The 27,768-nt window shown below is 37.8% G+C and overlaps 1 protein-coding gene across 4 annotated transcripts in view; it reads right to left on the reverse strand.

The window, feature by feature from the left end:
• The window catches only part of tenm4 (teneurin transmembrane protein 4), a 157,547-nt gene that overhangs the window by 35,233 nt on the left and 94,546 nt on the right, over positions 1–27,768 (reverse strand). For 3 of the 4 annotated variants that reach the window (XM_088921983.1, XM_088921981.1, XM_088921980.1), the window contains 9 exons: positions 24,377–24,496; positions 21,905–22,166; positions 19,892–20,159; positions 19,261–19,404; positions 17,323–17,572; positions 16,408–16,428; positions 10,913–11,145; positions 8,848–9,002; positions 1,786–2,660 (listed from right to left, as the gene is read on the reverse strand). In XM_088921983.1, the coding sequence (XP_088778109.1) occupies positions 1,786–2,660; positions 8,848–9,002; positions 10,913–11,145; positions 16,408–16,428; positions 17,323–17,572; positions 19,261–19,404; positions 19,892–20,159; positions 21,905–22,166; positions 24,377–24,496 (2,328 nt within the window). The remainder of the gene's footprint in view (positions 1–1,785; positions 2,661–8,847; positions 9,003–10,912; positions 11,146–16,407; positions 16,429–17,322; positions 17,573–19,260; positions 19,405–19,891; positions 20,160–21,904; positions 22,167–24,376; positions 24,497–27,768) is intronic. The other variant, XM_088921982.1, reaches the window with a different exon arrangement.

The following is a 27,768-nucleotide window of genomic DNA, read 5'->3' on the forward strand; positions in this document are numbered from 1 at the left end:
CTTCAAAACCCTTCATCCTTTGCTGTTCTAATATTAAAAAAATATTTGGTTTATTTCAGCCTCTACTGCAATATTCCTTTCTATACCTTTCTTGACAATATACTTTTTAGCCTGTTGGCAGTTTATTATATTCCTTTTCTTTAATTGGACCCTGCTCTTTTTTTAATTTACATAAAGTTCTCTCTTTCTCTTTATACTGTTGTTAATTGATTTATTAAACCATCTGAACCACTGGTTTGCTATGATTTATGTAATCAAGGATGAATCTTCATGCAGAATATACAGTATTTACAGTAACCTGGTGCCATTCATTTTCTACTGATTGCATATTTATCCCATGCTACTCTTTTTAAACGCAATCCCTTCATAGTGTGCTTTCCTGATATGGTAAACATGTGTGTTGGATTATACCTCTACAGTCAAAGTATACTTCAAAGCGTACTATATTAGGATCTCAGTTCTCTCAATGATTCTCTTGCCTCTGTTTTCCTCACTCTGTCTTGATTCTTAAAAAATAATAGATCAATACAGGCATTCCTTCTGGTAGGTGGTCTAACAAATGGAGTAAGAAAGTAGTGTGCAGCCATATCTACCATTTCATTCTCTTGATGCCCCTACTGGGGTTTCACAATCTATGTGAGGAAAATTGAAAATCTTCCATAAACACACTTCAACCCCCAAGTGGCTCAAGCAGTACAAGCAGTACAAGCAGTACGGGCAGTACGGGCACAGACTGAGCTCCATGATCAAGGGTTCGAGCCTGGAGTCACGAGCCAACTGTGACCAGGAGTCCGCAAGCGGGGTGCAAAAGGGTGAGGAACGTGCGTCTCCTCCAGTAGGAGCCTCCGAAACATCACTACCAGGCTGTGGCGCCGGGTGGGCAGGTTGGAAGAATCTACTGATACTTTCACACTCCCCACTGTGTGCGGTTGCAGAGATCGTAGCAGAGAGCCAAGAAGTGAAAAACATATCCACCCGATTTTGAATAGCCAATCATTTAACATAAATAACTGACTGTTCTTTACAAAAACACTTCACCCATTACCCATGTATGCCTGATTTCATCAGACAGTATAGGACTGCATGATAACTGGTGTCTGAATTGGTGTTCTGAAGCATCTTCCTAGCACTCAGCCCTTTTTTTATCAGTCTGATGCTACAGTGATGCCGAGAACCTTGATTCATCTACAGTATGTGATGTATGTGTACTTTACTCCTTTTTTCATATATAGTGAACCTATATAGATCCTTCCTCCTTTCCTGTGTCTCAAAAAAGCCGTGTATCAATTGTTGTGTTCATCACCACAATTCTCTTTTAGACATGTAACAGTCATTCCAATTATTTTGCAGTCACATTGTCCATCTTTTCCATTTAAGTCCTAATACTCCTTGCGTTTAAGGTTTAAGCGTTTAATCCCCTGTTCTTATGACACTTTGTTTTCCTTAAGGTTCTCTTTTGGATTCTACTCCCTGTTTACCTTGGGTTCTCCCTCACCTCTATTCTAGTTCAATGCGTCTGAATTTTTTTGTGCATCCTTCAAGGAGGAGCCTGTCTCATTCAGAGACGTCCATCACATCTGTACAGAAGGTCTTTGCCACAAAAGGGTTTCCAGAAACTGACGCACCTTCATCAGCACATCATGCTTTCAGATATGTGTAATTTGATTGGATAGCAGGATCAGCTGTTATGTAATAATACGTATCCCAGATTCTCAATATTATATTCATTTAGGAGCAGAGTACCTAATATAAGGAAGATCAAAGAAAGAGGCAGTGCATACTTACTCATAAAATGTTGTCCACCCATTTTCATCACTCTTTGTTGCAAGCAAGCCTGAACTTCCATGATAAGTCATCACGGCCAGTTCGTGGCCCTGAGCCGTAACACTTTTAAGGGCACTGTTGGTACCGATTGTCAACCAGAAAACTTGGCCATCAGGAACCACCAGCCAGAGAGGCATTCCTGTAGCATCTCTATGTATGTTTAAAGTGTTCCCATTGTTGTCATTGATGGAGCTTATATCCCCTTCTCCTGTGTAGGTAATGTTATAGAGGTAGTCTCCTGTTACAAGATTTTGGGTGTAGATGTGGCTGCCATTGGTGTCAAAAAGATACAACTCCTCATCAATCGGGGAGGAGACTTCATAGAGGTTATGAGGGTTGAGGTAAGGCTTGTTCTTCCGCACATAGCGGATGCGGATGTTGCCAAGGTCTGCAATGAATAGCTCACCGTCTGGACAGACGGCGAGAGAGGATGGAGCGTTCAGTTTGGCATCTTTGGCATAGCCATCATCTCCAGTGTAGCAGTCACAGTTGGCGTCACTGCAATCGCAGCCACTGGGTGCTCCTGCCACCAGCGAGATCTCACCATTGGTGGAAACCTGCCGCACACGGTTGATCTTCTTTTCATCTGACTCAGCGATGTACAGTATGCCATTGTGGGACACGGCAAGAGCCGTGGCTGATTCCAATGTGGCATGGACTGCTACCTTGCTGAGCAGGAAGTGGTCTATGCCAGGAACCTGGCAGTGCATAGGCCGCCCAGCCACGATGCGGACCTGGTGGTTCTCCGAGATCTGAAGCACAACATTATTGTCCAGCACGTACAAAGAGTTATCCATGGGGCTGACTGCGAGATCCGTGGGCCACTCTAGTCGCACCTGTCGAGGCAACAATAAGTAAATGTTATTTGAGGGAGAATTTAAAATATTTGTTACTACTGCATCAGAACGGATGTTCTCCACCACATAGCGTAAATAGAGAGACGTGAATATGCTTGGACATTTATCATTTTGCTCCAGTCCAGTTAGCCTTTTAGAGCATTTGTTTCTAAAAACTCACTACACCTGTACGTTGACCAATGAATTAAGCAAGTAATCTTAACTAACACAGCTGTGGTCCTTGAGGGCTGAGGAGCACTTGGATTTTAGTCTCAAATTATCTTTAAATTACTTCACAAATCATTTGCAATGCAATCCATTACAATGAAAATGTTCTAAACTGGTGACATACAAAACCTACAGGACTAAGCGTAGGGAATTCTATCTTAAAAGACACAACTAAAATTAAACTATGAAGCAATTTTAATTAATATATGGAAATGTCACATATTCAGTGGCACCCTTCATGTAGAGCACTTCTGAATGTGCAATTTGTGCCCCCCCCAAGCCTACTTTGACTGAACAGAGCCACCAGTACTGTCATTGGAGCATCTTGGACATGCCTAGGGTGACATCACTGTGACCATTTTACATCATGTGAGCTCTGACACTCTAACTCTGCAACACCTTCAGGAAACCGACAGACATTTATCCAACTGATGTGAGCCTCAGCATCAATGTGGCCTCAGCTCAGACTGCTCACTAACCCTACACAATGCAAACGCAACACACCACTCACTGCCAAACCAAACAAGACACAAAAACATTGATGTCAGACATGAACAAATTAACGTTGAGTTATAGAAAAACTTAAAAAAGAGAACTAGGTTATTTTAATCACTTAAATAACCCAGCACAACTGTGATTTATCTTATGCAAGAAGTTACAGTAAATACGAGAGCATCTGTCAATCCTTGTAATAGATGATTTTTCTTTCCTTTGAGTTAGCAATTTCTAAATGGAAAAACACTGCAGGAGACAAAGTCCTTGAAAGGAAAATTGAATACCCTTATCAGAAGAAAGCATTGTATGCTTCTAGCCTCCCAAATTATTACATATTGTTCTGTGCATAATAAATTCTGCTTTTAACAAGCAGCAATAATTGGCTTTGAAACAAGTTGCAGACCCCCTTCTGCACTCTGTTTAATACCCTGAGCTTTTCCATGCCACATAGCAACCCTACAGTAGCTGCGCGATTTTAATAGCAGTCCTTTGGCAATAGCAAAAGAAACTACTGCATACATGAGGTGTGAACTCATTAAAGAAATACTAAGTGAAAACAACTTCCTTTCTACAAAACAATGCTAAAAATCAACATTGATTTAATTATTTCTCAAGTTTCAAATTGCTATTTATTTGACAGATGGGGTAATTTCCACTACAGTATAACGTTACACAGCAACTGAATCAGCCAAGCTAAAACTGTGGGAAAGGAGTCATATGAGTGTAAATATTATAAAAATTACAAGTAGGCCAGAGCTCATCCTAGATGATGCAGCAGTAAGTGGATTGAGAGCACCTGACTCCCCTCTAGATGGGACACTGGTCCATTGCAGTTACTACCACCCAGCAATGCTGGTCCCTATTTATACAGGTGGGTGGACTGGACCTACTGTGGTAAAATACCTCGACGGAGGTACAACAGCAGTGTCTGCTGCAGGGAACTTGAACCCATAACGTGTCACTCATTAGTCTTAACAGCTATGCCACTACTTATGTCACCCCCTTTTAAATTAACTAATAATAGTTATAATTAATGTGAAATAGATGTATGACATATCCTTACAGAATGAAAAAATCTGACAAACATACTGTAAAACTAATATATATATACAGTATAGCTAAAGACATGCTCAGGAGTTTATCTGCAGTACTTAGCATGTTTTACATCACTTCTGCAAAAAGAACTGAACACTTGTCCATGGCAACAATGTGAAATAAGGACTGTCAATTACACATTTAAAAATTTTTTTTTACCACACTATTCAGAGCATTAAGCATTAAAAGATACACGCCATTTCATAAAAGTATCAATCCAAAAAGGCATCTGAAAGGAACAATATCTTCAGCTCAAGCACCATATACAGTAATGTTTATTTTAACAAAGTCAAAAAGGCAGCTAATTTGTTAAATAATTCATTAAGAACAAAAACATCCCTAAAATGCTGAATTCAGATTTGTGTGGCATTTCAGTCTTTCGTTTCAACTGCAAATGCAAAATTTGTGCTTTTGTGCTGTACTATACTGTAAATACCTACCCCAAAAATACTAATATTAACTGCCTTAGAAGATGTTTCTTTCTCGAAATCCTTTTCACTGCAGGTAAAAACTTTAAATCTACTCAAACCACTGCTACAGCCAGTAGAAAAAAATCTTTTTAACCACCCGTCTGAAATACTGTAATCAAAGGCTAGTAACAGGCTTCACTACATTAATAATGTCTCTGCTTATACTGCTACTCCGCTTAATTGAAAGAAATAATCCTCAAGCAGCATATGATGAAAAGGTACATCGTCAAGTTATAATACATCTTCTTGCCAAGCATACCTCCTTGTCATTAGCTAAAAAGTGGTGTATTTCTGAAAACATTGTTTGCACACAGAAGTATTTTCTGTATTGAAGTCTGTAATATTCTTTAACGCAATAATGCCACTTTTTCTTTTTTTCTACTGCAGATTTTTCAACTACATCTGCATTTAATTTTGAGAAGAATCATACTTTCCATTCTATTGTTGTTGAATTTGTCTCAAGTAGCTTCTGTTGTTCACATCTCCAAATTAAACCAATGTCATTTATATAACAAAACATATCATTACCCCTCACGTCTAATAGGAGAGAGACAGTAGAGATACCCAGTCTTTCACTGAACAGAAAAAAATAAAAACGCATTTACTTTGGGAATGACAGGGGAATTTTCAATTTCTTAAAACCCATTTCTTGTCAACACTGCCAGTTAAATATTTCATGACCTCTAGACCAGAGCAGCTCTGGGGACCTGACTGTAAGGGCTTTCTTGCCGTTGTAAATGCTGAAAAGATATTTCCCCAGCCACTGCCTCATGTAAGACAAGGCTGGGATCCAGAACAGGCACTGCTCCCTCTAAAAAGGTAACAGCTGTCATTTGTGCCTGGCACACAAAATGATGCTGGAGTAAATGTGGAAAAAAAAGCAAGTGGCAGAAAGAGATTGGTCTGGCTTAAATCCACAATAAATGTTTTTTTTTAATTCATAAATGCTCTGCCATGTTAAGTTTTCCTTGACAATTTCTATAAAGCACCATACACTCTATTTTGCGTACTTACATTATGAATAACGATTCTGTATATACCCTCATTAACAGTTATAACCAAGTACCAAGTAGAATATGGTAGTGTTAAAGTTTTCACTTGCCTATGATGTCCTTCATGTAACGTGAGTTAAAGTCATCTTATTTAATGTACAGGGTGGTTTCAAAAGTTTTATAGCTTGAGTTTATCATTCTTCAATCAAGCAGTAAAAAATCAACTAAAACAAAAGATGGAATTAAATATATATATATATTTTAAATACATAGAAAATCATATTCTGGTTTTATCTCAGAATACTGCAATACTAAGTTACAGGACTACATGGCAAGAATGTTTTGTGTCAATGGCACTTCTTGAAAGGTTAGTGAAAATACAAAGAAAAAAGGCTATTAGTATAAACCAGGGCTCTCAGATCCTAGACCTTGTGACCTTACTTCCCGTTGATTTTCAATCAGGCTAAGCTCCCAAACTTAACTGAAAACTTGACTGAACCAGTAATTTCATTAATTACGTTTCTCACCGCTACTGAGAGTTGCAGATTGTTTGTTACTTGAAAAGAGAATACAATACCTTGAACTTCCTAGCAATTTAAGATCTAGAAACAAAAAAAGAGTACACATAAATCACATTATTAGTTCAATTAAGGATGTAATGAACAGCTTAAAGACAGCAAACACCGGAAGACTCTTGGGCTACCAGGAACCGGACTGAAAAGCTCTGGTATAGCTTCCTGATCTTTCAAACTGCTATCACTAATTTTCCTTGTGTTGAAGGGAAACAATAAATCTCACGTTTGAAAAAAAAAGAGATTCCTGAATCTGTGCTTCACAGTTGTTTTTTAAAATACTTTATTGATTCATTGAATTTACTTGAAAATAATGACTGAAACTTGCTGACAGGACTGCAGCCTCAGTAGAGAGTAAGATTCCCTTCAGAAACTGATCCCCTGAGTACAATCACACAACACACCGGCTGTCGAGAGTGACAGTGAAACAGTGCTGAAATATCATGATTTCTCTAGCCAAATAAGAAAAAATAAGAACATAAATTCACATCTGAAATGTGCCTGCTGTGCTGCTGGCTTATACTGTCAATTTTAAATGAGAAACCCAACATCTCCGGTTAGGGTATTAAAATAAGAAATATGTCCTATAAAAATGAGTGCGGCTTAACTTGCCCAGAATTTTAAAACCTCAAAATCACAGCATATTATAGCTATTGTAAAGACTCCAGCAAAACTGAGTAGTCATCCGGGCATACACATGAAATGTACTGCATGGTAATGTATTTTTAAACATTTGAGTTGTCTATATACAGTTTTCTGTAATACAAAATAAGACAAATCAATGCAACGATAACAGCTTTCTCATGATTACAGTTTTATTTTGGGGGGGGGGGGCAGGTATATTATTTTTGAACAGCTACACAGATGCTTTGTTTAATACTGCAAAGGTACTGTAGATCAGTGAACAACAAAGGTCTTTTAGTAGCTACCAAGCATAACCTTAAGGAACGACACTGAATCATTAACATCGCTGTATCATTTTGGAGACACAAATGTAACAGGCATGCTAAAGGAAAATAACCACACAATAATGGAAAATTCTTCTATAAATGCTGTAAGCTCTTTATAAAAACCCTTAAATCCCCCCAAAATAAAAGCTAGGCATGCTCTGTTAAGATACTGGAACAAGGTCTAGTTTAAACTAAATGTCTTATAGTGTTTGAGGATCTTTGCCACTGTTGGTAAAAACTGTCACTTCCAGTGGGCTATTCTCTCTTCCTCTGTCTCTCATGTCGCATAGTGGCAGTGAAAGGGATCCTGGGGGGGTGGGGGGAGCAGTAAGTGAGGACACCGAGGATGGGCGGGGGTGCTGGGGACCTTGCCTCCATTCTGCTGCATCTTTTTACAAAAATAAAACCCGTCTCCACTGGCAGCTGGGGCCCCTGCTGGACCTATTTGCCATGAGCCACAAATAACCTTGTAGCGTCCAGATGCTACAAATTGTGTTTCACAGGAGGGGAGGAGCATGGCTAATAAAAAAAAGAACACATTAAACCTTAAAGAATCCAAAATGGGACAACAGAGGCTGGTTTTGAATAAAAGCTATCATAGCGTGACACTAATTATCATTCTCTAGTCAGTCCTGCACTGTATATATTCAAATGAGTGACTGTTCTAATAAGGTAACAAACCTTTATTACTTCTGCTGCTGCTGTTACTTCTATCTCCATCACCACCACTGCTGCTGATATTATTATTATTATTATTTTGGAGCAATGTAGCTGAGCTTAAGTATTTGAAAGAGCAGAAATGAAAATCTGTAGATTCTTCCTGAACCTGAGCTGATTTCACATAGTACAGTACTGACCGGCCTACAGAAAAAAATCTGAGAAGCAGACATTAATGTTAATTCAGAGTAAAACGCAAGAGAGCTGCAGTACACCCTGAGCCTCTGAGGCAGTGTCGTCTCAAAGTCCCAGTTCAGGCAAGCTACAGCATTGCTAAAACCCATAAACGATTTTATCCACCAATGAGCTGCTTGGAGTGCCCTTGCCTGGGTCACAAGCTGCCATTATGTCTGGCCTGCTGATGAAAAGTGACCAGTGAAATAACAAGAACACTTGGGGACTGATGTCCTCAGCCCTGGAGCTCTGACCAAATGTTGGTCCACATCGCAGTAGAGCATTATCACCACTGACAGTGAAACACAAACAGCTCAAGCAATTCACAGCTGCAGTGCTGTGAGGGGAAGCGTTATTGTCAGGGCTTAACAGCTACTACCTTGGTAAACTACAAGTCATTCAACTTATGGTGAGAAGTGCTTTCGGATGCTTCAGCGAATTAAACAGTTCTGTCTGAGTTTAGTCTATTATTACAGGACCATGTAGAGTTGTACCTGCGAGATATCCATAACGGAATCACAGCTGAGCGGCCTGGCAGAAGTCAAATCATTCGAGCCCAGGAGAGTGGAGATTATTCCGTTCTGATCAATTCTGCGGATCATGGTGCCGTCCACAAAGTAGATCAGGCCAAACTTGTCAACAGTGATACCTGATTAGAAAGACAGAAGGAGTCTGAGATGAGATAGATCCAATCGAACACAGTTCTTTTTTTACTCAGCTGTGGCCATTGAACAGCAACAGGGGAGAATAGGAAACTTTAATCTTCTTCTCAGGATGTCACAAGATGTAAGTCAGCATAAAACCTTTCTTTATCCCTGGTGCATCTAGACCTGAATCATGAGGTGAATGCTAATTCACAAATACAAATATTTCAATTTTTTAAAAGAACTTTTGGGAATGCTAACAACATTATCCATGTTTTTAATATTTAGTGAACTCTTTTCACAAACTCTGCAGTAACAGTTCATACAGATTGCTGAAAAGCAAAAAAGAACATTATTCTGTGACGGCAATAAAGGCAGCCCAAAGTTTGAAAATGTAACAAAAACATCTGTTCTAAATCTAAATCTATTTCCTAAAACACTATAGAAGTACTGTAGTTTGAAACTGCATGACACTATTTCATGAGTATTCTGGAGCAGATCGGTTAAATGTTCAGGCCCAATATTCTGTAATATTCTGTGAATAGGTCACTCTTGCATACTGAACGTGGTGACCAATAATCTGTATGTACTCTGAGGCCTTTAAAAGCCACTATAGCACAGTGAAAACCTTTAGTTATTCCTTTTTGAGTTTTAAGATGTTGGGGAACTAGACACAAATAGGGCTGACAGGGAAAATATCATTAGCAGTGCGAAAATTGAACTACATTGATCTGGCCTCCTGCAACTCTCCTCCCAATACAATCACAGTGCGCTTGATCAGATAACACCTCTCAAGTCTAAACAAAGAACCTGTGAGAACGGACAGTTACCATTTATTAAAAGTCCACTTGTAACATTTTCACTTACAGTCTACGATTCTAATTGACCGACTGGTGTGATACTGTTTTGTCAATGTTAATTTAAAATATATATTTTTAGCTTCACTAACATCATAATATATATATATTTAACTTAAAAACATCAAAATAGTGTATTAAGAGATAATACAATTTTTTCCCCTGGTTTTCTCTTCTGAAAGTGTGAGATTGTTTTGTTAAATCTAATTATCCACTACTTCTTAATTCAACACAGGTCAAAACTGTGGCCTGGTTTACAATCTCAAACAACTCTTCAGGTCTCCCAAAACTCTAAAATAGCAAATAAGTTTCATTGTCTCTGTAGAACCACAATGCTTTAAATAGAAAACATCAATGGAGACAACAATAACAAAACGTCTTCTTAAATGATTTTTAATTTTAAACTTCCATTTTACTTACAATACAATGATTATATTTCTCACTATCCATAAAAAACAGTAGGATGTTTTTTTAAAGGTACATTTAAATCTAAATCTAATACACTTTGCAAGAGGACTGAACAACAATTTGGGTTAGAAATAGCACAAAGGATATTAGGAGCCTTAGAGTGGGGGAAAAGCAGGATGACAAAGAAAAAAAACAATGTCTTGGCTGAAGATTACCTCTATAGTAGTTATGGTATTTAACATTTTCTAGGGCTGCTAAAGCTTACAAAATTGAGGTACAGCATATATTGTACCTCTAACCTCTATAAATGCACAATGCATAAAATCTAAAATTATATTCTGCTTTTATCTAAGAAAATCAGGGTCCTTGGTTCAAAAAACCTACTGTAGGTGTTTAAACCCTCAGAGAAAGCAAAGAAGATGAAAGCACCTCGCTTAGTTGAATACTGTGTCCTCTGAATTTAGCAGTGTATACAAAAATGAAGTATTTTTCTTCCTGATATACTGTATTTAAACTGTTACATGCCGTTCTCATGTACCACACAACCTTTTTATTGCTGGCTTTCACACTGCGCCAGTGCGTCAACCTGAGTCACTTCTTTTAAATCGCATCCGAGTGTAAGACGCCGGGTAAACTGAAGCCAGTCTCACCTCTTGGGTTGGTCAGGGTGGCATCCACAGCTTTCCCTCCATCACCACAGCGAGTCTCATCAAACGGAAGGCACTGGTCTCCAGTGCCAGCCACTAGCTCCAGATTCTTGGCCACATCTTTTACCACATTCAATGACTTCACCTTGAACACCTTCCTACTGTTGGTGTCAGACAGGTACACTGTACCTGAGACGGGACTGGTTGCCAAGTAGTACTTGTGTGCAGGACTGTTGCTAAACAGGTAGACAAAAAATGAATTATTATTAGTCAAATCAGAGATATTGGCTAGCAACTAGAGTAGATCTTTGTTGTTAGCATAAAATCACATAAAAGATAGATTTATTCCATCAATAATACTTTTGATCAGAAAACACCTGAAACTGACAAACACCTGCAATGAAAATGCAGAGTTAGTAAATAAATTGGTACCTATGGAAAAGCGTCTATGGAAAACTCCTCACTTATAGAATTACTTTTCTAAATATCATTACTCTAGAAAAAACATTTGCTCTGCTATGATATACTGATCTCACATATAGTTGGAATTTATCATAAATAGTCCCATGTAAGAAGATACACTAACAACTAACAAAAATGCACATATTGTACAGTAAACTTCAAAACCTAGGTTTTCAGTGAAATGAGTTAAATACAATCAAACTCTTGCAGGACTTTTGAAACACTGTTGTCTCTGACAGCTATGATAAAATGAAGTTCCCAAGGAGTCTGCACTTCTGAAGTGAAATTTAGCTCAGAAATAGCTGTGGGATCATGCTGTCAGCTGTAGGAAGCCCACTAGGGGTCTTTGAGCACAGGTAACAAACACTCTTTACTCATCTGAATGTAAAACCATCAACCATTACACAAACAGTCCAAGCTGGTATCAAAATATAATGCTGTCAACTTAACTTGACAAATTCTGACACATTAGCTCTTCTGTATTTCCATAAAGAGGCAGCATAAAGTCTTCTATTACTCACAAAAATTGAAATCAGCCACCTGCTGAAATATCATGTACCAATACTGGCTCATTGCATACCTTCAAAAATGTTTTTCAGAAATGATCTGCTATCCACATTGTGTATTCAAAGCAGGAGCAATCATAACAATTGGTGCACTGAACTTTCTGCATTATTTCAAATGCTGGTCTACAATGAATCCAACTGATTTAGTGTACAATTTATTTTTATTTGGACAAAAAGGCAACATTAAAGGAATGGAACAGTGAAGTTTTGAAGAGCTCGCAGTCAATAATCACAGCTTCCTCCTGCTACAGCTAGCAGTCTGCTTTCCTCTCAAGCAAACTTCAAGGAGAATGAAGCTTTTGTTGTTAAAATTGAAATACCTTTGAGGAATCCAGAAAAAATTAAGAAAACTGAACCATTGGCTTTGACAGCTTTGAAACATATAGCCCAGGAAAAAGCAAAACTACTTCTAAATCACGGCGAGTGGTATTATGATGTAGTGGCACTTTTAAGATGACTTCAATCATTAGGGTTTGAGATATCACTTCAGTGCATTTCTGCCAAATATGATTATCATTATCGAACTACTTGGCAGGAATACATCACATTTCAAACTATGTAAAAACTTTGGATTTCTGCAAAGCTGTCAAGTTCTGTCCTGCAGGGCACTTCTGTGTCAAATCTTATAACCATGCACAAGTTAAAGGAAAGAAGACCAGTAGGCCTAGATAATGTTTTGCTTGTTTATGAAATTGAATGACAGGTGACCTTCTGCTGGTTCTAGGGACAACACACTCTAGGTATCTTAGGTGAGTAACATGCAAGGAAAAAAAAAATTAACAGCAGCTTTTCCAAGGTATCATATCCTAGATTTGTCTTCCATTTTTATGCCTAAAACTTCTCTGATGGCTACATGCTGTGTTTCAATGTTTAACCTGTGTTTGCATATTATTGACTTAAAAATGACAGACTGCATTTAGTGTCACACTGAATTTTCATTCTTAGAGGGGCTTCAGCTGTCAAGAAAAAAACAACCTCCTCAAACCACATCAGGACTGTTTGCAGCAAGCCAGCTCTGTGTAAACATAAATCTAACTGATGGCATTTTGCTGCAAGGAGACTTTGCTCTGTGTTGGGATATTACAGACGTTACAGGAATTCCGGTCTAGGAGAAAGGTGCATAAAGTGCCATCTTTTGAGTTCTCCGTTTCCATTTCCACCTATTTTCCAGCATAGTTTGTCTTTGCTTTCAAAGGATTAACCATTAAATGCATGACACCACTCCCGATAGTGTACTGAAAGATACCACCAGATTATGCTCTAAACAGCATTCAGTATTGCTGAAAAACACTCTGACCTTCAGCAGTCGCTGTGAACTCCATCTATATTCTTACACTGACAACATCTGGTTTCTGGAAGATAATTTAATTTAGCTGCATGCAGCAAGGCACTGAAATGGTCTTGCTGTTAGAGGAAAAAGACACCATGTTGGGAAGAACTGTTCTATATCAGCTCACTTCTGCAGATTCATTTCAAGGCACAGGAAAATAAACTATATGGGCTACACCTGAAAATCCTATTTGCACTTCAGCAAGGTTGTTTTAATTCAAAAGGGAGTCATGCTTAGATTAGATTTTATTCTTTTCCTTTTAGAAAATTACATTCATTCAAATCTCCCTTATCTTTCTTAAAAGGATGTTATATTAATAAGTGGAATTAAAAGTAGTATGAATAAAAGGCATAACAAATACATGTTAAAAATGTAAACTTTTACTACCATTGAGAAAGTTGGCAAATCTGCTTCCAGATAAAATCTTGTACTAGCTAGACTGTAAATTGCTCTAGGGCTAGTATTTAAAAATGATCCAGATTCTGTAATACTATATTTTGTGGTTGATATTTCTTAAATGTCATGGCTGGATCCCGTTTATCTAGAATGCAAACAATAATGATTAGAAAATCCATTTGTTTGCAAATGGAAATCTTATTCTATCATAATGCAGCCCATGAAACACAGAAACAACAATAGAAAATGTACTATAGGTATTAGCCTGTGTGAATGAAAAACGTGACAATTTTCATTCAAGGTCAAGCTATGCAAATTAAGAAAAGGCTCAAATTGTAGAAATTAAATTGCAACAGCTAAGTTACAGAAGATTTTACAGACTTTTTAGAACCTTTGCTAACTACTTGGAAGATCAGATTGTCTAAAATATGCAATAAGCAGGCACATTTATAATTTATGCATCAGTTTTGCATGCTTAACATTCTCTTCTGCAACATGGGTTTCAATGTGTGCGCATTCGGACTTACTGTGAACTAATGTCATATACTGAATGTTCCTTTCATCTGCTGTTTACTTTGGACCAATTCAAACTTATATCTTTATATAATAATAATAATAATAATAATAATAATAATAATAATAATAATACTATCTTTAAAACCTGAAAAAAATGACTGTAGCGTTTAATCGTAATTGTGCATCCTATTGTACTACTACAAGGTAATCTGGATCAAAAGAAGAAAATGATTGCACTCCAGTGTTTAAAAAAACAATTTCAAAATATAATCCTGATCAAACAATCTGATTAAATCTTCTAAGAGACAGTGCCTAGATTATTAACCAAAGATAATTCTCATTTAATTCTGTAGATGTGTTTTTTTCTTCAGATGGGCTTTTAGCTAAAATATAATTGCAGACTGTTTTATTTCTTAAAAATTAAGGTTGACAATTTTGTCATCATTGTTTTTCTAATTTTCAATTATTTGAACTTGGATATTAAAATGTTAATCATAGAACAAGTAAAGGTTAGTTAAGGTAAAAAGTAGAAAGAAAAATGTTATTAATGTTGTTTTTCAGCAATTACTTAGTAAATTATTTACTTGTTCCTTTGCAGCCTGACACCCTGACGGAGCTCCCCAATCAAAATTTTTAGTTTTATATTGACAAAATCTTTGCATTGAATTTTGCTTATTTTAAGAGTTTTATCCCACACCAGCTTACATTGTTTTGAGGTTTCATTATTTTCTTATAGATTTTTTACACTATAAACATAAGGTACAGATTGAGACAGCAAAGACATATTATTGATTTATTTAGCAAGGGTGAGGAGATGGGAGACAGGGCAGAAGACAGGGATCTCCCAGTTGTCTGTGTGTCACCCAAGTCATTGTGAGGAATTTAGAACGCATGGCATACAGTATATTGTCTTGAAAGCACCATCAAGTTGTCTGCTGCTGGTCACATGTTAAAGTGAGAACTAATTCATTCTAAATTAAGAAGCACTATAAATTCCTGAGGTGTGTTAACACACAAATTAAGTACTACCTGTATTTTGGCTCCGTAAAGTGACAAAATGCGTTAATACAATTTAATATTATTGGACGGTACATCACCCAGCTAAATAGCTTTTATATAAAAAAATCAATGCATCCTTTCTTGCAACACCTTGTTTAAACTCCACACTCAGTATTTATTCTTCTGCTCACTTTGTCAATGCTATCATCTTTTCCTTTCAATTAATCTGCATCAGAGATCCTGAAACTGCTTTTTTCAGTCTGGTCTCAGACACCATTTAAAATGCTATTCTATATTTAATTATCTCTTGGCAATTAAGATGCTTTTTCCATACCTCCTTTCTTTAATAGTATGCCTACAGTGATAACTACAAAAACTATCAAAGAATAAATGAAAAGACAGTTTTCACCTTGCAAATACAGACAAAAACTCGCATTCACTACTGTATCCTCAAAGCAAAGCTTTTTAGTTCATATTGATATGATTACCACATAGATGTGTACTGTATGCACAATTTATGACATACAGTTTTCAATTACACTCCGAATAATTCAATAAAATATTTTAGTACATACTGCATTCATAATCATATTACCCAAGTAAATAATATCAGCATGAATTAAAGCATTCCGCATAGGGAGCACAGGAGACAGTGCAAACTGTAGCCTTGCATTAATTCCCTCATTAGTTACTGCTCAGAAAGTCCTTTACAGCAGGAGAGCGTATTATACAAGGTAAGCCAGGGACAAATATCAAGACCAAGTACAGAACTTCCACACATCCTTGGATTCTTTAAATAAAGTCCTTGTACAAACTTAAAGCACAGCAAAACTGAATTCATTTTAAGTAATTTGCTAGTGTTCTTTTGTTTTAATTAATTTTACATTTGGAAAGCTACACTGTTTCTTTGCATGATATGTTTTACAGGACAGCAGAGTAATATGGTCATCATACACAGATGAGATAATCATCTCATAACCAACAAATTAAAAAGGGGGAAGTTTTACAAATACTTTTTTCAGCCTCCTTGTATCAACAAAAACATATTTGTATTTGGTTTTCAATAATGAAGAAGGATATTAGCTAGTCCAAATACTCTTTATTAGATATATGTCAGCCCAAATTAACTCAAGTACTTAAACAAGTTCATCACGATCATCAATTTATACCTACTGTATACACAATAGCTTTTAAGAGATGAAAAATCATGTCTATTATTATTGCCTTACCTATGCCTGAAATCTTTATTTCTGACACAATACCCATAGAGCAGCAGAAAAAGGGAAAAAGAAAAAAGATGTTAGTAGGAAAATGGATATTACCGTTTATAAAATAATGAAATCATGGTGAAGCTTCTGTACAGTAATGCATTACTTTATGATATTGGTTCTAGGAATGAAAACTTTTAAACACATACATGATATATTAGTATACTGCAACTATACTGTATATAAAGTAGACTATTTCAGTATTCATTATTCTTATACAGCACATAGCACATTTTAATTGTAATATTAATCAATGTACACCACACCCACTGCAATGATTACCCTGACTATCCCAGAAGTGCCTGCTCAGCAGAGGTCATACACAGCAAAATGAAAGGAAAGACTCATGATCCTCCATCTCTATGTTAGTTTGTTTCTAAAACTGGCCACATTTTAACAGTCTCTTTTTTATTAGATATCATTTCACACTACGTGACCCTTCATTTCAGCCTCAAAGAAACCCCTAGTATTCGACAAGGGTTTATTATTCACCTCTTAAATGACTGAGAAGAATCAGATTCGTCCAGTTAAACCACTGGAGCCCTTTATGCTGCTGTGAAAGAACCTAAATCTTGTGAAAGCTAAGGCAATAGCTATGGTTGTAGCTACCTGCGAGTGTCGCTTCTGATTCTCTGCAAGTGCAACTCGCTTCCTAAACTGAAAGAATCCTCATCAACCACCACAAGTCTGTACAATACCAGAATGAATGGGAGTCATTTTCCCATGTGAACCAATGTCTTCTGCAAGGAAGGAGGAGTAAGCTAAAGATATCAACGTCCCCACTTCGTGACCCGTGCTCAAAACCAGACATCGAGTCGTTCACAGGTCTGTGTTGACAAGCTGTCTTCCGACCAACAGCTCCTGTCTTTCATTTACCTCAACTCCAGGACGCTGGTGACATTTCCTGTGGAGAAGATCCTGCGGACGTAGTTGAAGTCACCAACATAGAGGCTGCCATCTGAGCCACAAGTCAGGGCGACAGGCGCCAAGAGCTTGTTGCCATCAGCTAGCCCATTGCAGCTTGGGCAGGAGATACTGCGCCTCCTGCCATTACCCATCACACTGCCAATGACTGGGGGCTGCTGGGAGATGAACAGGTTCTCCCCATTGCCCTTGTGCAAGATACCTGATGGAAGGGGAAAATAAATTATGTGTGTGGGCAAAGCACACCAACTTGGAGAGCGGATTAACTTTGCCATGGTAGGCTGTCAGCTCCTTCCTCAGCAACGAATTGCTATTTGATTTGCTATTAAAGGAAATATAAAGAAATTTCAGCTTCGAAAAAAATGAGATCGAATTCTTTCATGTTTCCTATAATATTGTTTTTAGCAATATGTTTTGCATGATTGGATTTGCTCTGAGTTGTTTGCTGCGAACTCCATACAGGGTTTCTCTGTGCATTACCATATTTTATGTCTTGAGTTTTACTTTTTTAATGTTGTGGTCTGATGCCAGGATTACAGAGAGATCCGAACCCATTATCCACGAGCTTTTAAAACTGTAAGTGAATCCATAAACCTGATGGTGACAGGAAACAGGCACAGCCTACTATAACTTCTGCTGAAAAGATCAGGAGGCGATTTTAGCACAATCAGTAGGACAACATTGGACAGTGACCTTTCAAACATGTCTCACAGTGCCAGTGCAGATACCTGCTCACGCAACTTCATCTAACTATGGCTGATTTACTTTGATGAAGCATTCCTGACAACTACTAGCCAAAGATTTCTACTTGACAAGAGCTGAGAGAGCTCTCTATTTGACTGGTTACTCAGCCATTCAAAGGCAATTCACCAGCAATAAGAAAATTGACCCTTCTCGACTGTCAGGAACAATGGCAATAAAATAAGGCTTCCCAATAGAAATAACTGCCATTTACAGCAAAGGTAATGACAAAGTGCTGTCAGGATCCTGCTTTGAGGCTGTAATTGGGGAGGGGGGTTACTAGATGGCATGTCAAAAGTTATTCATTTGACTGCTACTCTAATACCTTGGATGTCTTTTTCTTGTACCAACAACAAACGCATTTTGCAACTGGACTGACAATTCTGGGTTATCAATAACAATGAATGGGTTAATTAATAAAAAGCAGAAGACAATGGATTAGCAAGCAACCGTAAATATAATAAACAATTGTTTACAGTTTTCACATGCTTAAATATGTAAGTCTTAGCTTTTTACTCCCATCGTAGCAATATATCATGGTCACATTGAAGTAAGAAGAAGAATCTCTGTAAGTGAATTTTAGACAATCTATGAATAATTACGCCCCAAAGGTAGACTTACAGTCTGAATGACCAGGCACTAAATTCAAAATAGATTGTGCATAATTAATTTAGTATTGGCCAAACTTTTGGTTAACAATTTACAGAAAAATTAAAATACCATAAAACGGTACCACAGTGCTTCCTATGCATTTACTTTGTAATGTAATAGCAATGGAAAATGCATACATTAACATTTTAAAACAACAGCAAGACAGAAAATGATGACATTTTTCTGACTCCCCATATAGGAACATCTTTCTTTTTTATGTGGCCATTTGAATGATTTTTAAAAAATTGATCACCAATAAAAACAAGAAATACAATACAACATTTAGAAACACAACATTTCTAAACATTTCTAAAAATGCACACTGGCTTATGTAGTTAAAATGATGTAACAAGATACATTTAATTTAATACATCCACTATACCTCATATTTTACTGTAGCTTATCATTTTTTTCCTTTATCTTTGTGTTTTAAGCCAAAACAGCAAATGACACCAAAATAAGTGCAGGTGTGTGAACTGTAACTATTCAACAACTCACCACTTTGTATGTTGAGAGCATGGTGTTTGTCCAGTGACCATCCACCAAGGTTAGAAGCATTAGATTCATAACCCTGCAGCACAGCAGTTCTTTTCTCCCAGAGTATAAGGTCAGGACATGATTCATACTCATAACCCACAGAAACTGGGGGAAGAAATCCAATAGTATATTAACAATGCTCAAATAACTGATACAGGATATGCTACATAAACTGCTCAACAGACACACCAACACTGAAGACAAAAGCATCTCTCAACGGTTTAAAATGCTATATAATCTACCAAAGAGAAACTTCATCTATTAAAAAAAAAATCTTAGTGACCTTTTAATGAATATGATCGCATCTACCAATTTACTGAGATTACTGATTTCTAGAGTTTTCAAACAGACTAATTTAAAATCCTGTTTGAAAAGGGGGCACTGTCCTTAGTCTGAAGCCTCTGCAATTATTGCAGTATCTTTTGTTCTAAATCAGTAATTGCCTTCTGCTGCTAAGTGCTTTTATCCTCTGTTGACAATAAAATAAATTACTTTGAATTGTATACTGTTTTTTGTGTGCTCTTTTTACATTTTTGTGACACATTTGTCCCTGTCGTTGTAACTGTCAATACCAAATACCAAAACCACATACCAAAAGCCTCATACAGGCCGTAGACCTTCTGACTGTAGACATCAGTTTTGTCCCAGATGAAGTAGTAGGTAATGTCGGGTGCAGCTGGGAACCACTTCCTGAAGAGTCTGCCCTCCACGGCCACCAGCAGGTGCACTTTCATAAGGTTGAAGGGAATGGTGGCATGAGTCAGGGTCATGCGCAGCACCGACTTGTACCCTGGAGTCCGGCTGCTCAGGTAGCTCAGCTTCATATTAGTGCCAGGGATGTTTACTTCCTCCCGCAGAGCCTGAGAAGGGGGGGAGAGAGGGGGGATCACAGCTTTTGTTTTCAAAACGTTTTTACCTTGCTTGCAAGTTTCTACTGCAACCCTGTACTGGGTTAAACTTCAGCACCCTGCAGAGCTTTGTGAGGAAGTTCCAGTATCCCACTTCCAGCACAAAGAAGAGAGTCAAATTACTGCCTTTGCTGAAATGCTTTCCTTAATAAAACATAACAAGACTCCAATGCCCCGACTTTGTGGTTTAACTTGATAGCCTGACCAATGTGACCATTGTCTCACAGCTCAATAACATAGGCAAGTCACTTGTTCCCAATTGCCTCATTCTATCAAATTACCCTCAACTGAATATGATGTCAAGGAACTGATAAGCAGAGGAAGAGGCAGACTCCAGCCTCTACTTGTCTGGTCAGAAACAAAAGAGCAGCAGGAGACGCCTGTAGTGTGCAGTGAAGTGCACAAGCTTCAGAAAATCTTCCAGTGTTAGTTTGTGAGATTCATAATGTAATGCACTGCATACTCCATGAAGTAGGTCATTAATCATACAACAGAAAAAAAACAAACTGCAATTAGACTGAGACAGGCACGCAGAGGACTGCAATTACCCTCATGATGAGAGTCAGAGCCTTCAAACTTTGACTCTTGACTTTGCCAGTGTTTGAGCTCAATCAGTCCACTTTATTTTTTTCAGAGCAAATTTACCATCACATTCCCTAAGAGAACTAAGAAAATGGAAAGAAGGCAGAAAAACACAATTCAATCTATTTGATTGGGATTCAACATGTTTTTCTTTTCAAAGTTTGTAAAATAAAGACCAAAGCCTACAGCTGAAAGGAACATTTCATAATAATTAAGAATGCCTTGCATTTATGCAGCCTATTTTTTATCCCAGAGGATCCCAAAACTTTACATATAAGAAAGGAACCCACTTCAAAAAACGCTGAAGTGCATTACCCACCAAGGTGACCTGTAGCAGCCATTATGCGCTAATAACCCCATTACACAGAACGGCATTGCTTTACCAATTGAATTGAGGGGAACATTAGAAAGCCCAGACTGTATAAGTATAGAGCAGAAATTAGCCAAGACACTGGAGTTAATACCCCTGCTCAGGTGAAAACTATCATGGGATCTCTAATGCGTTTAACATCATAGCCACAAGGTGGTCCCTCCTACAGCACAGTGGTCTCCATACTAGGAAAGTGGTTGGAAAATTCTTGTCTACAGAGAAGAGGGCATTTGACTGCTTCACCGAAACCACTTGCAGGAGGAACTAGTTCTTCCATGGGGATTTCCCATCCCACTACTCGGCAGGCCCAACCTTGCTTAACTTCTGTGATCTGATAAGATCAGGTTCTAATGAAGTAACACCATGGATGTTACTTAGTATTACAGATGTTACAAATGCATTTAGACCTTCTTTAATTTGACACACAATTAATTTTCTCGATAACATGCCTCTGATCGTTGCATTCTAACCAAAATCTGTCTTTTGAGCATAACAGGGCTGAGCAAAAAAAAAGCCATCATAGGCACCATAGAGGCTGCTGAAAGAGACTTCAGACACCTGTGGATCAAGAGGAGTGACGTGTGGACACAAGCTGGGGCTTGACCAATCTTGGCTGGGTCACCTGGCGAGAGTGTCCGATGAAATATTAACATTCGGCTTTGTAGAACTGTTTGCAAAGGAGAATAGCACTACGTTCACCACGACTCACTATGACTCTTGTCAAGCATGAAAAATGAACCTTTACCTGGATTTCAGGGACAATAGCACCCCTCTCTGAGCAGGATCCAGCAAAGGCAGTGAGGGCGGCGGGGGAGACGATGGGGTTGGGCCGAGCGAAACTGCTGAGGTCACAGCTGGGGATCTCGTTCTCTTCGTGTCTCATGATGATGGTGTCCATGACGAAGAAGCGTCCCCATGGCAACCACAGCGTGTGCTCCTGGGTGATGAACGGAGCACGTTCAAAACGCAGGGTGATGGCAACCCCTCCACTGCTGACCAAATCAAAACTAGAATGAAAACAAAAGTGACATTTTAAGAATCTATCATTACCGCCTGAAAATTTCTAAACATAGTCCCTATTCTCTTTTTTATGTTGCCTTTTCTGTTTGATATCATTCAAATTGAGCCACACAGAGATTAGAAGGGGGTGTGGGACTTTGGTTTCATGAAGTCTCTTCACTTTTTAGGGAAGTGATGGGATCCTTTTATGGGGTTTTGACTGTCTTAAGAAAAACTTACACAATCTGCATACGTCTTGCTGATATTAAAACAGACTATTTCGAAATGATAATTCATAGGTCTTTCACAAAGCATACCAAGAAACAGTGCATTATAAAATACTGTATATAGAAAAGTCTATAAATTAACTTTGAACAACAATAGGTATATAACAGACTTAAACTTAAACAATCCTTTTTTCAAAAGAGCTCCCAAATCATATTAGGACAAGCTTTATCTACCTAAACAATAAAACGCTTTTCAACTCATTCATGGGAGAAAATGGTATCTACAAAAAAACCTCTCAAATTGCTGTACTTTTCTTTGACAGCTGGTGCACTGGCACAGCAACCATTAGTTCTGAAAGGCCTGTAATGTAATTACACTCCTCTGTGATGAGAAACTGCTTGTGAAGAATTTGTCCCCCTCACTCCTAAGAGTTGCAGACATGTTTCACGGTGACTCATTTACCTGCAATACCTCAAGTGGTTCAACAACTAAAGAACTGCACCTGTTCCATGCAACAGTGGTTTTTAACAAGAAATTAACATTTGGATATTTGCCATTCTGTGGAGAGCAGGCTGCCCTCTGTGTGGGACTGTGCCTACAGTATGTACTGTGGTGCTTAGAAATAAAGAGAAAAATAAGCAGGAAATCAAAAGAATTTCAACCAATCATGCTACTTCTGGAACATTCCCTATGCACCAATATATATAACGTCACACACCAGCAACATTTTCTGATTTGCTGGATTGATAAAGCCAATTCTGCCTCTTTCAAATTCTGCCCTTGCCTCTGAGCTGTTGGGTTGCAGAGGAGGCGGTAAATACTATGTCCTTGTGCTCCTCTGAAGCTCAAATGACCATGTAGATCAGCAGATGTTCTTCTGCCCCGCTGGTCTGCCCAGTCAGAGCAAATTAAAACACAGCTGGTGGGTTCAGAGAGGCTGGCTTAACAATCAATAAAAATTCACAGGTAGCTATCAATCAAAACCAGGCTTTGCAAAGGTGACAAAGACAACAAATGTAGTAATGCCACCCATGTGACAGACACTGCCACAGGCTTAAATAAGGGCTTAATATGTCGAGAAGGAAAAAAATATTAGAAAAATGCCGGTATTGTACCAACAGTTTTCTTTAAAAAAAACAAAGTATTTTTGCAGCAATAATGAGATAGGGTTTTAAAAGCTATTGACATTGTATATACATGCTGCATTATTCTTTATGTGTACTAGATTAATTTAAAATGCTGCATCACACATTTTCATTGTGCCATTCCAACATCTGAAATGTATTTTAAATGAATGAAACCTTTTACATATTCCTCCCCGTCTCTGTTATTTGAAATGTCCAATAGAACCACCCATGTAAAAGCGCACTTCCTTCTTAACAGCGAGGAACTAGTGAAAGGTATTTGTGGAGTGCTAAGCTGCTTCTGGATGCCTGCACACAATTTACAGAAACGCCTTTTGTTCCAGCTAAAAGTTTTCAGATGACAAGGAGGCAATCTTGAAAGCTAAGCCCCTTAGACAATAAAAAAACGCATCATAAAAACAATATGAGAAAGCTTTCCCATTTCTAAGTGGATGAACAGGTGCATTTCTGATTTCACGGTGCGCTGAGCCTGTTTACAGTGATTGCAGGGGGAGTTGCAGAAGACTGGGCATGTTTACAGGGGGAATTGGGAAAAAAGAGCTGTGTTTACAGATATGGCGAGAGAGAGAGCCAGCTGCAGAGATGCAGTATCTCAGGACAGGCCTCACTGGGGTAAAAGGGCTTGGGAGGAGGGATACCAAGTGCGTTGTGTTCACATTTGTAGGGAGAGAGAAGGCTCTACAACAACAGATGCAGAATTGGGAAGAAGACCTAGAGTAATGTGTTGGTTTTTCCATTAGGAATGTGAGGTGGGCTATTTATCTTAGTCATAAATTTGATAAAGAGCAGGAGGCTCAGGGGGCAGGGCTGCTTTGCTTACACAAGATCAGAGGGACAGTGCTTACCTGCCATCCTGTCGGCTGACAGTATATCCATACGCTGGGTTGTTTATGAAGCTTATGTTCACACCAACTAAAGGAGTACCATCAGAAGTCACCACCTGGCCTCGAATCACACAGGCATGGCTACAAAACAAAACACAAACCCGCTCAATGGAGGATGCAGCAGAATTCGATCTCAGGCAAAGGAAAGACCTGCAGACGTGAGACCCAAAGGCAGCTGGTAACTGTGGTGACATGTGTTGCTTTGCTCAATTTTGAAATTGTCATCACATTACAAAGGCTTCCAATCACAAATGAAATCACAATTTTGAAAAAGGGGAAAACAAGCTGGGTGCTATCCTCGATTCTGGAAACAATTCTGACTTGTATGAATATCACAGTTTGTCCATTATTACAGGCAATTGGCAATTGTATTTGATTATTGAGAAAAGGACATCTTTTATACCACTCCTCAGGTTTTGAAAGATTGTAAGGTTCTAACTGTACAGTTCCTCGTGGTAGAAAATAATAAAGAAGTCACATGGTTGAGCAAAATACAGTGACATTTAAACTACTGACACATACTGTGGCATTTGACGATAAGCTTAATGAAATAAATGGAATAAAATTAAAATCCATCTTAAAATCCCATTTAGTCAATTATAAAAGGCTCTCAAGAGAAATAAGCAAGAGGCATTGGATAACAGCAACTCAACTTAATGGCAATAAGCATTAGACAACTCCATTTAGCTGTAGTAAACAGCCTTCTTTGCCTGGATTTTAATTCAGCACAAGGTAATGCTTTTCCTGTCTATAAGCAAAATACGACAATAAAAAATGTCTCCATCAGTAATGAGAGCATGTAACCCAATCTGCTCTAAATGCAGTCACATCTCTTTAACTCACTATGGAGACTTATGATGGGAAAATTGGGAACAGCATGTCATGGACCAGATCAACCATCAATACAGTGGCTAATATGAGAATATAACTAACGTTTGCTTTATAACAATGCTGGTCTCTAAATTTAATAAGGCTCAATAAAGCCATCCTCATACCGACAATGTTTAGCAAGGTTGCTGTCCTTGCATTCCATGCTGGAGCTTAAAGCATTCTCACTCTGTTTGCACAATTAGATCTGTAAACTTTTCCCTTTAGGAGTGAAAAATTTGCTCCATTCAGGAAAACAATTAACACTGCCTTGTAAGCAGCTGCCCTCTGTGATGTAAACTTGTCCTTACTTGAGGCAAGATCATTTTACCCACAATATTTGACTCCCCAGGAACCAAACTTATTGCTAATTTAGTCAGCATTTTTCCTTCAGGAGACCTTGGCCAATCACAATTACTTTGCAAACAAGCAAAGTGGCAGCACAAATAACCTTTGCTCTGACACCAAGATCTCTCTGTATATTTACATAAAATTATCTCCAGAGCAGACACTGGGGTTTCTTTTCCTTTTTTGCCATCCCGCCATCTTACATGAATAATTTGTGCTTCAGGATTTAAAAAACCCCATTGTGGGCAAAAACCATTTTTCCAAATTAATAAACTGATATTATAATTGTAACTAACTGCCCAGTAACAAATTACACAGTGAAACATGGGAGCAATTCAATAATAAGACAAATTACTTTTACATGTTTTTTTCTTTGTAAAAGCAAATACAAAAAGCAGGAATAAGGAATAGTGAGTATACTACAGTACACTAGAGAAAGTTCCATGAGGCTGGGATTGATATTACAATCTCATCATAATACAATGACAACCACACACTTTAGCTATGCAAAAACACCGTATTTTTATCTTAAAACAAATGACCTGAGGCCAAACAAAATCATTTGCTTTCTTCTTTTATTATTAATAAACTGGTAAATGGTAGTTTGGAGAGTTCATTATCTTTGTGAAAAGAGCATGCTATCCTCTACACGGGAGTGAGATCACGCAGATTTTAATAATTCAATAGAAACTCATACCATTAATAAAAACTTAAAAAATCAGCCAGAAATAGCATTACCATTCTAAGTTTTGAGGGTATCCTCAGAGCTTCTCAACTTCTCAATTTCAACAGTTATTACAAGTGGAATTTGATTGAAACATGTTTTACATACTATTTAACCTTTATTTTGTAAGCATTATACTTTGTACTGAAACAAGAGAAAAGCACTGCATCTGACTGATAAGACAGATTAGACTGGTAACAAAACTAATTTGTCGAGAGGTACAAGATCACAACACTTTCTCGATTTTGTATTAATGTATAAGCCTGCGTCTTACCTTGAAAAGAGGAATTTGTTTGAATTAGTTTTCGTTTATTAGCTTAGTTTATGCAGTAATATAGTTTATTGTATATACACAGAAATATCCCTGCAGGTACAATGGTATCTGCCATACTATATTAAACTGCTGTTTAAAAAAGGAATTCTGTGTGATGGTGTTAGAGGTTATTGCATTGAAAACTTTTGCTGTTTAAAAATGGCGAACTTTCTTGGACACAGTAAGTGATCTGGTTTTAGTCATTTAGAGGGTATCATGTATAAACCTAATGTTTTTGGTAGCCTTTTGTGGATTATTTTACTCTAACAGGAACTCCTTACACCATCATTTTCTTCACTTAAAATTCCTCTACAGCCCACTCGAATTTTAATTAATAAATTGATACTTACAAACCCTTTAATAAGCAGAAATTTGAGTATGCGGGAAGTTACGCCTACATTTCAGTTTTAGAGGCTGATGTTAGATGTTTTCTCACCTATTGTATTTGCTGCATCTCCTAACTAGGATTAACACATTTCTGATACAATAATGTACAACTGTGTCCCACTCACAGTCGAATTCATAGGTGCAGGACCTTTCACAAGTTGTTTAACAAGTGTTTTACCTTCAACAATGGTATGATACAGAGATTAGAGAATGGCCTCCTTCGTATAGTTTCATAATATCCAATATCTTTTCTAGAGTAATTTCTAGAATATCTAGAAGTCATGTCTTCACAGCACGAGCACCTTTACAATCTTTCAAATGTTTATCAGCCAGAAGCTTTTCCTAAAAGACTCCCTTCGTTTATGCTACGTAAACCTCTAAAAGGAATTTCCACATCTCAGAAATAATTGGGACTTTTTATGTAAAGCTGGATTTGTGAAGCAGAGTGTTGCTCTACCCAGGGACCGTCTGTATACATGTAGGATACATCTAGAAGAATGATAGAAATCTGTGGGAGGCCTTAAATCCCCAGGACGAAGCCAAACAGCCAAATTATATGAAATTTCGCAGTTTACACAGAAAAAGTGAAACAAAGCTGATTCATTAATGGCGCACTTTGTTTAAAAATGTTTCTTTATTCAAAGATGAAATGAAATATGAATATGCGATTTTCAATAGTTTCCCCCCTTTCCCATCTTTTAAAGATTATGCTGT

Source organism: Atractosteus spatula, chromosome 7, assembly GCF_055471065.1.
Source record: "Atractosteus spatula isolate fAtrSpa1 chromosome 7, fAtrSpa1.hap1, whole genome shotgun sequence".
Lineage (NCBI taxonomy): Eukaryota > Metazoa > Chordata > Actinopteri > Semionotiformes > Lepisosteidae > Atractosteus > Atractosteus spatula.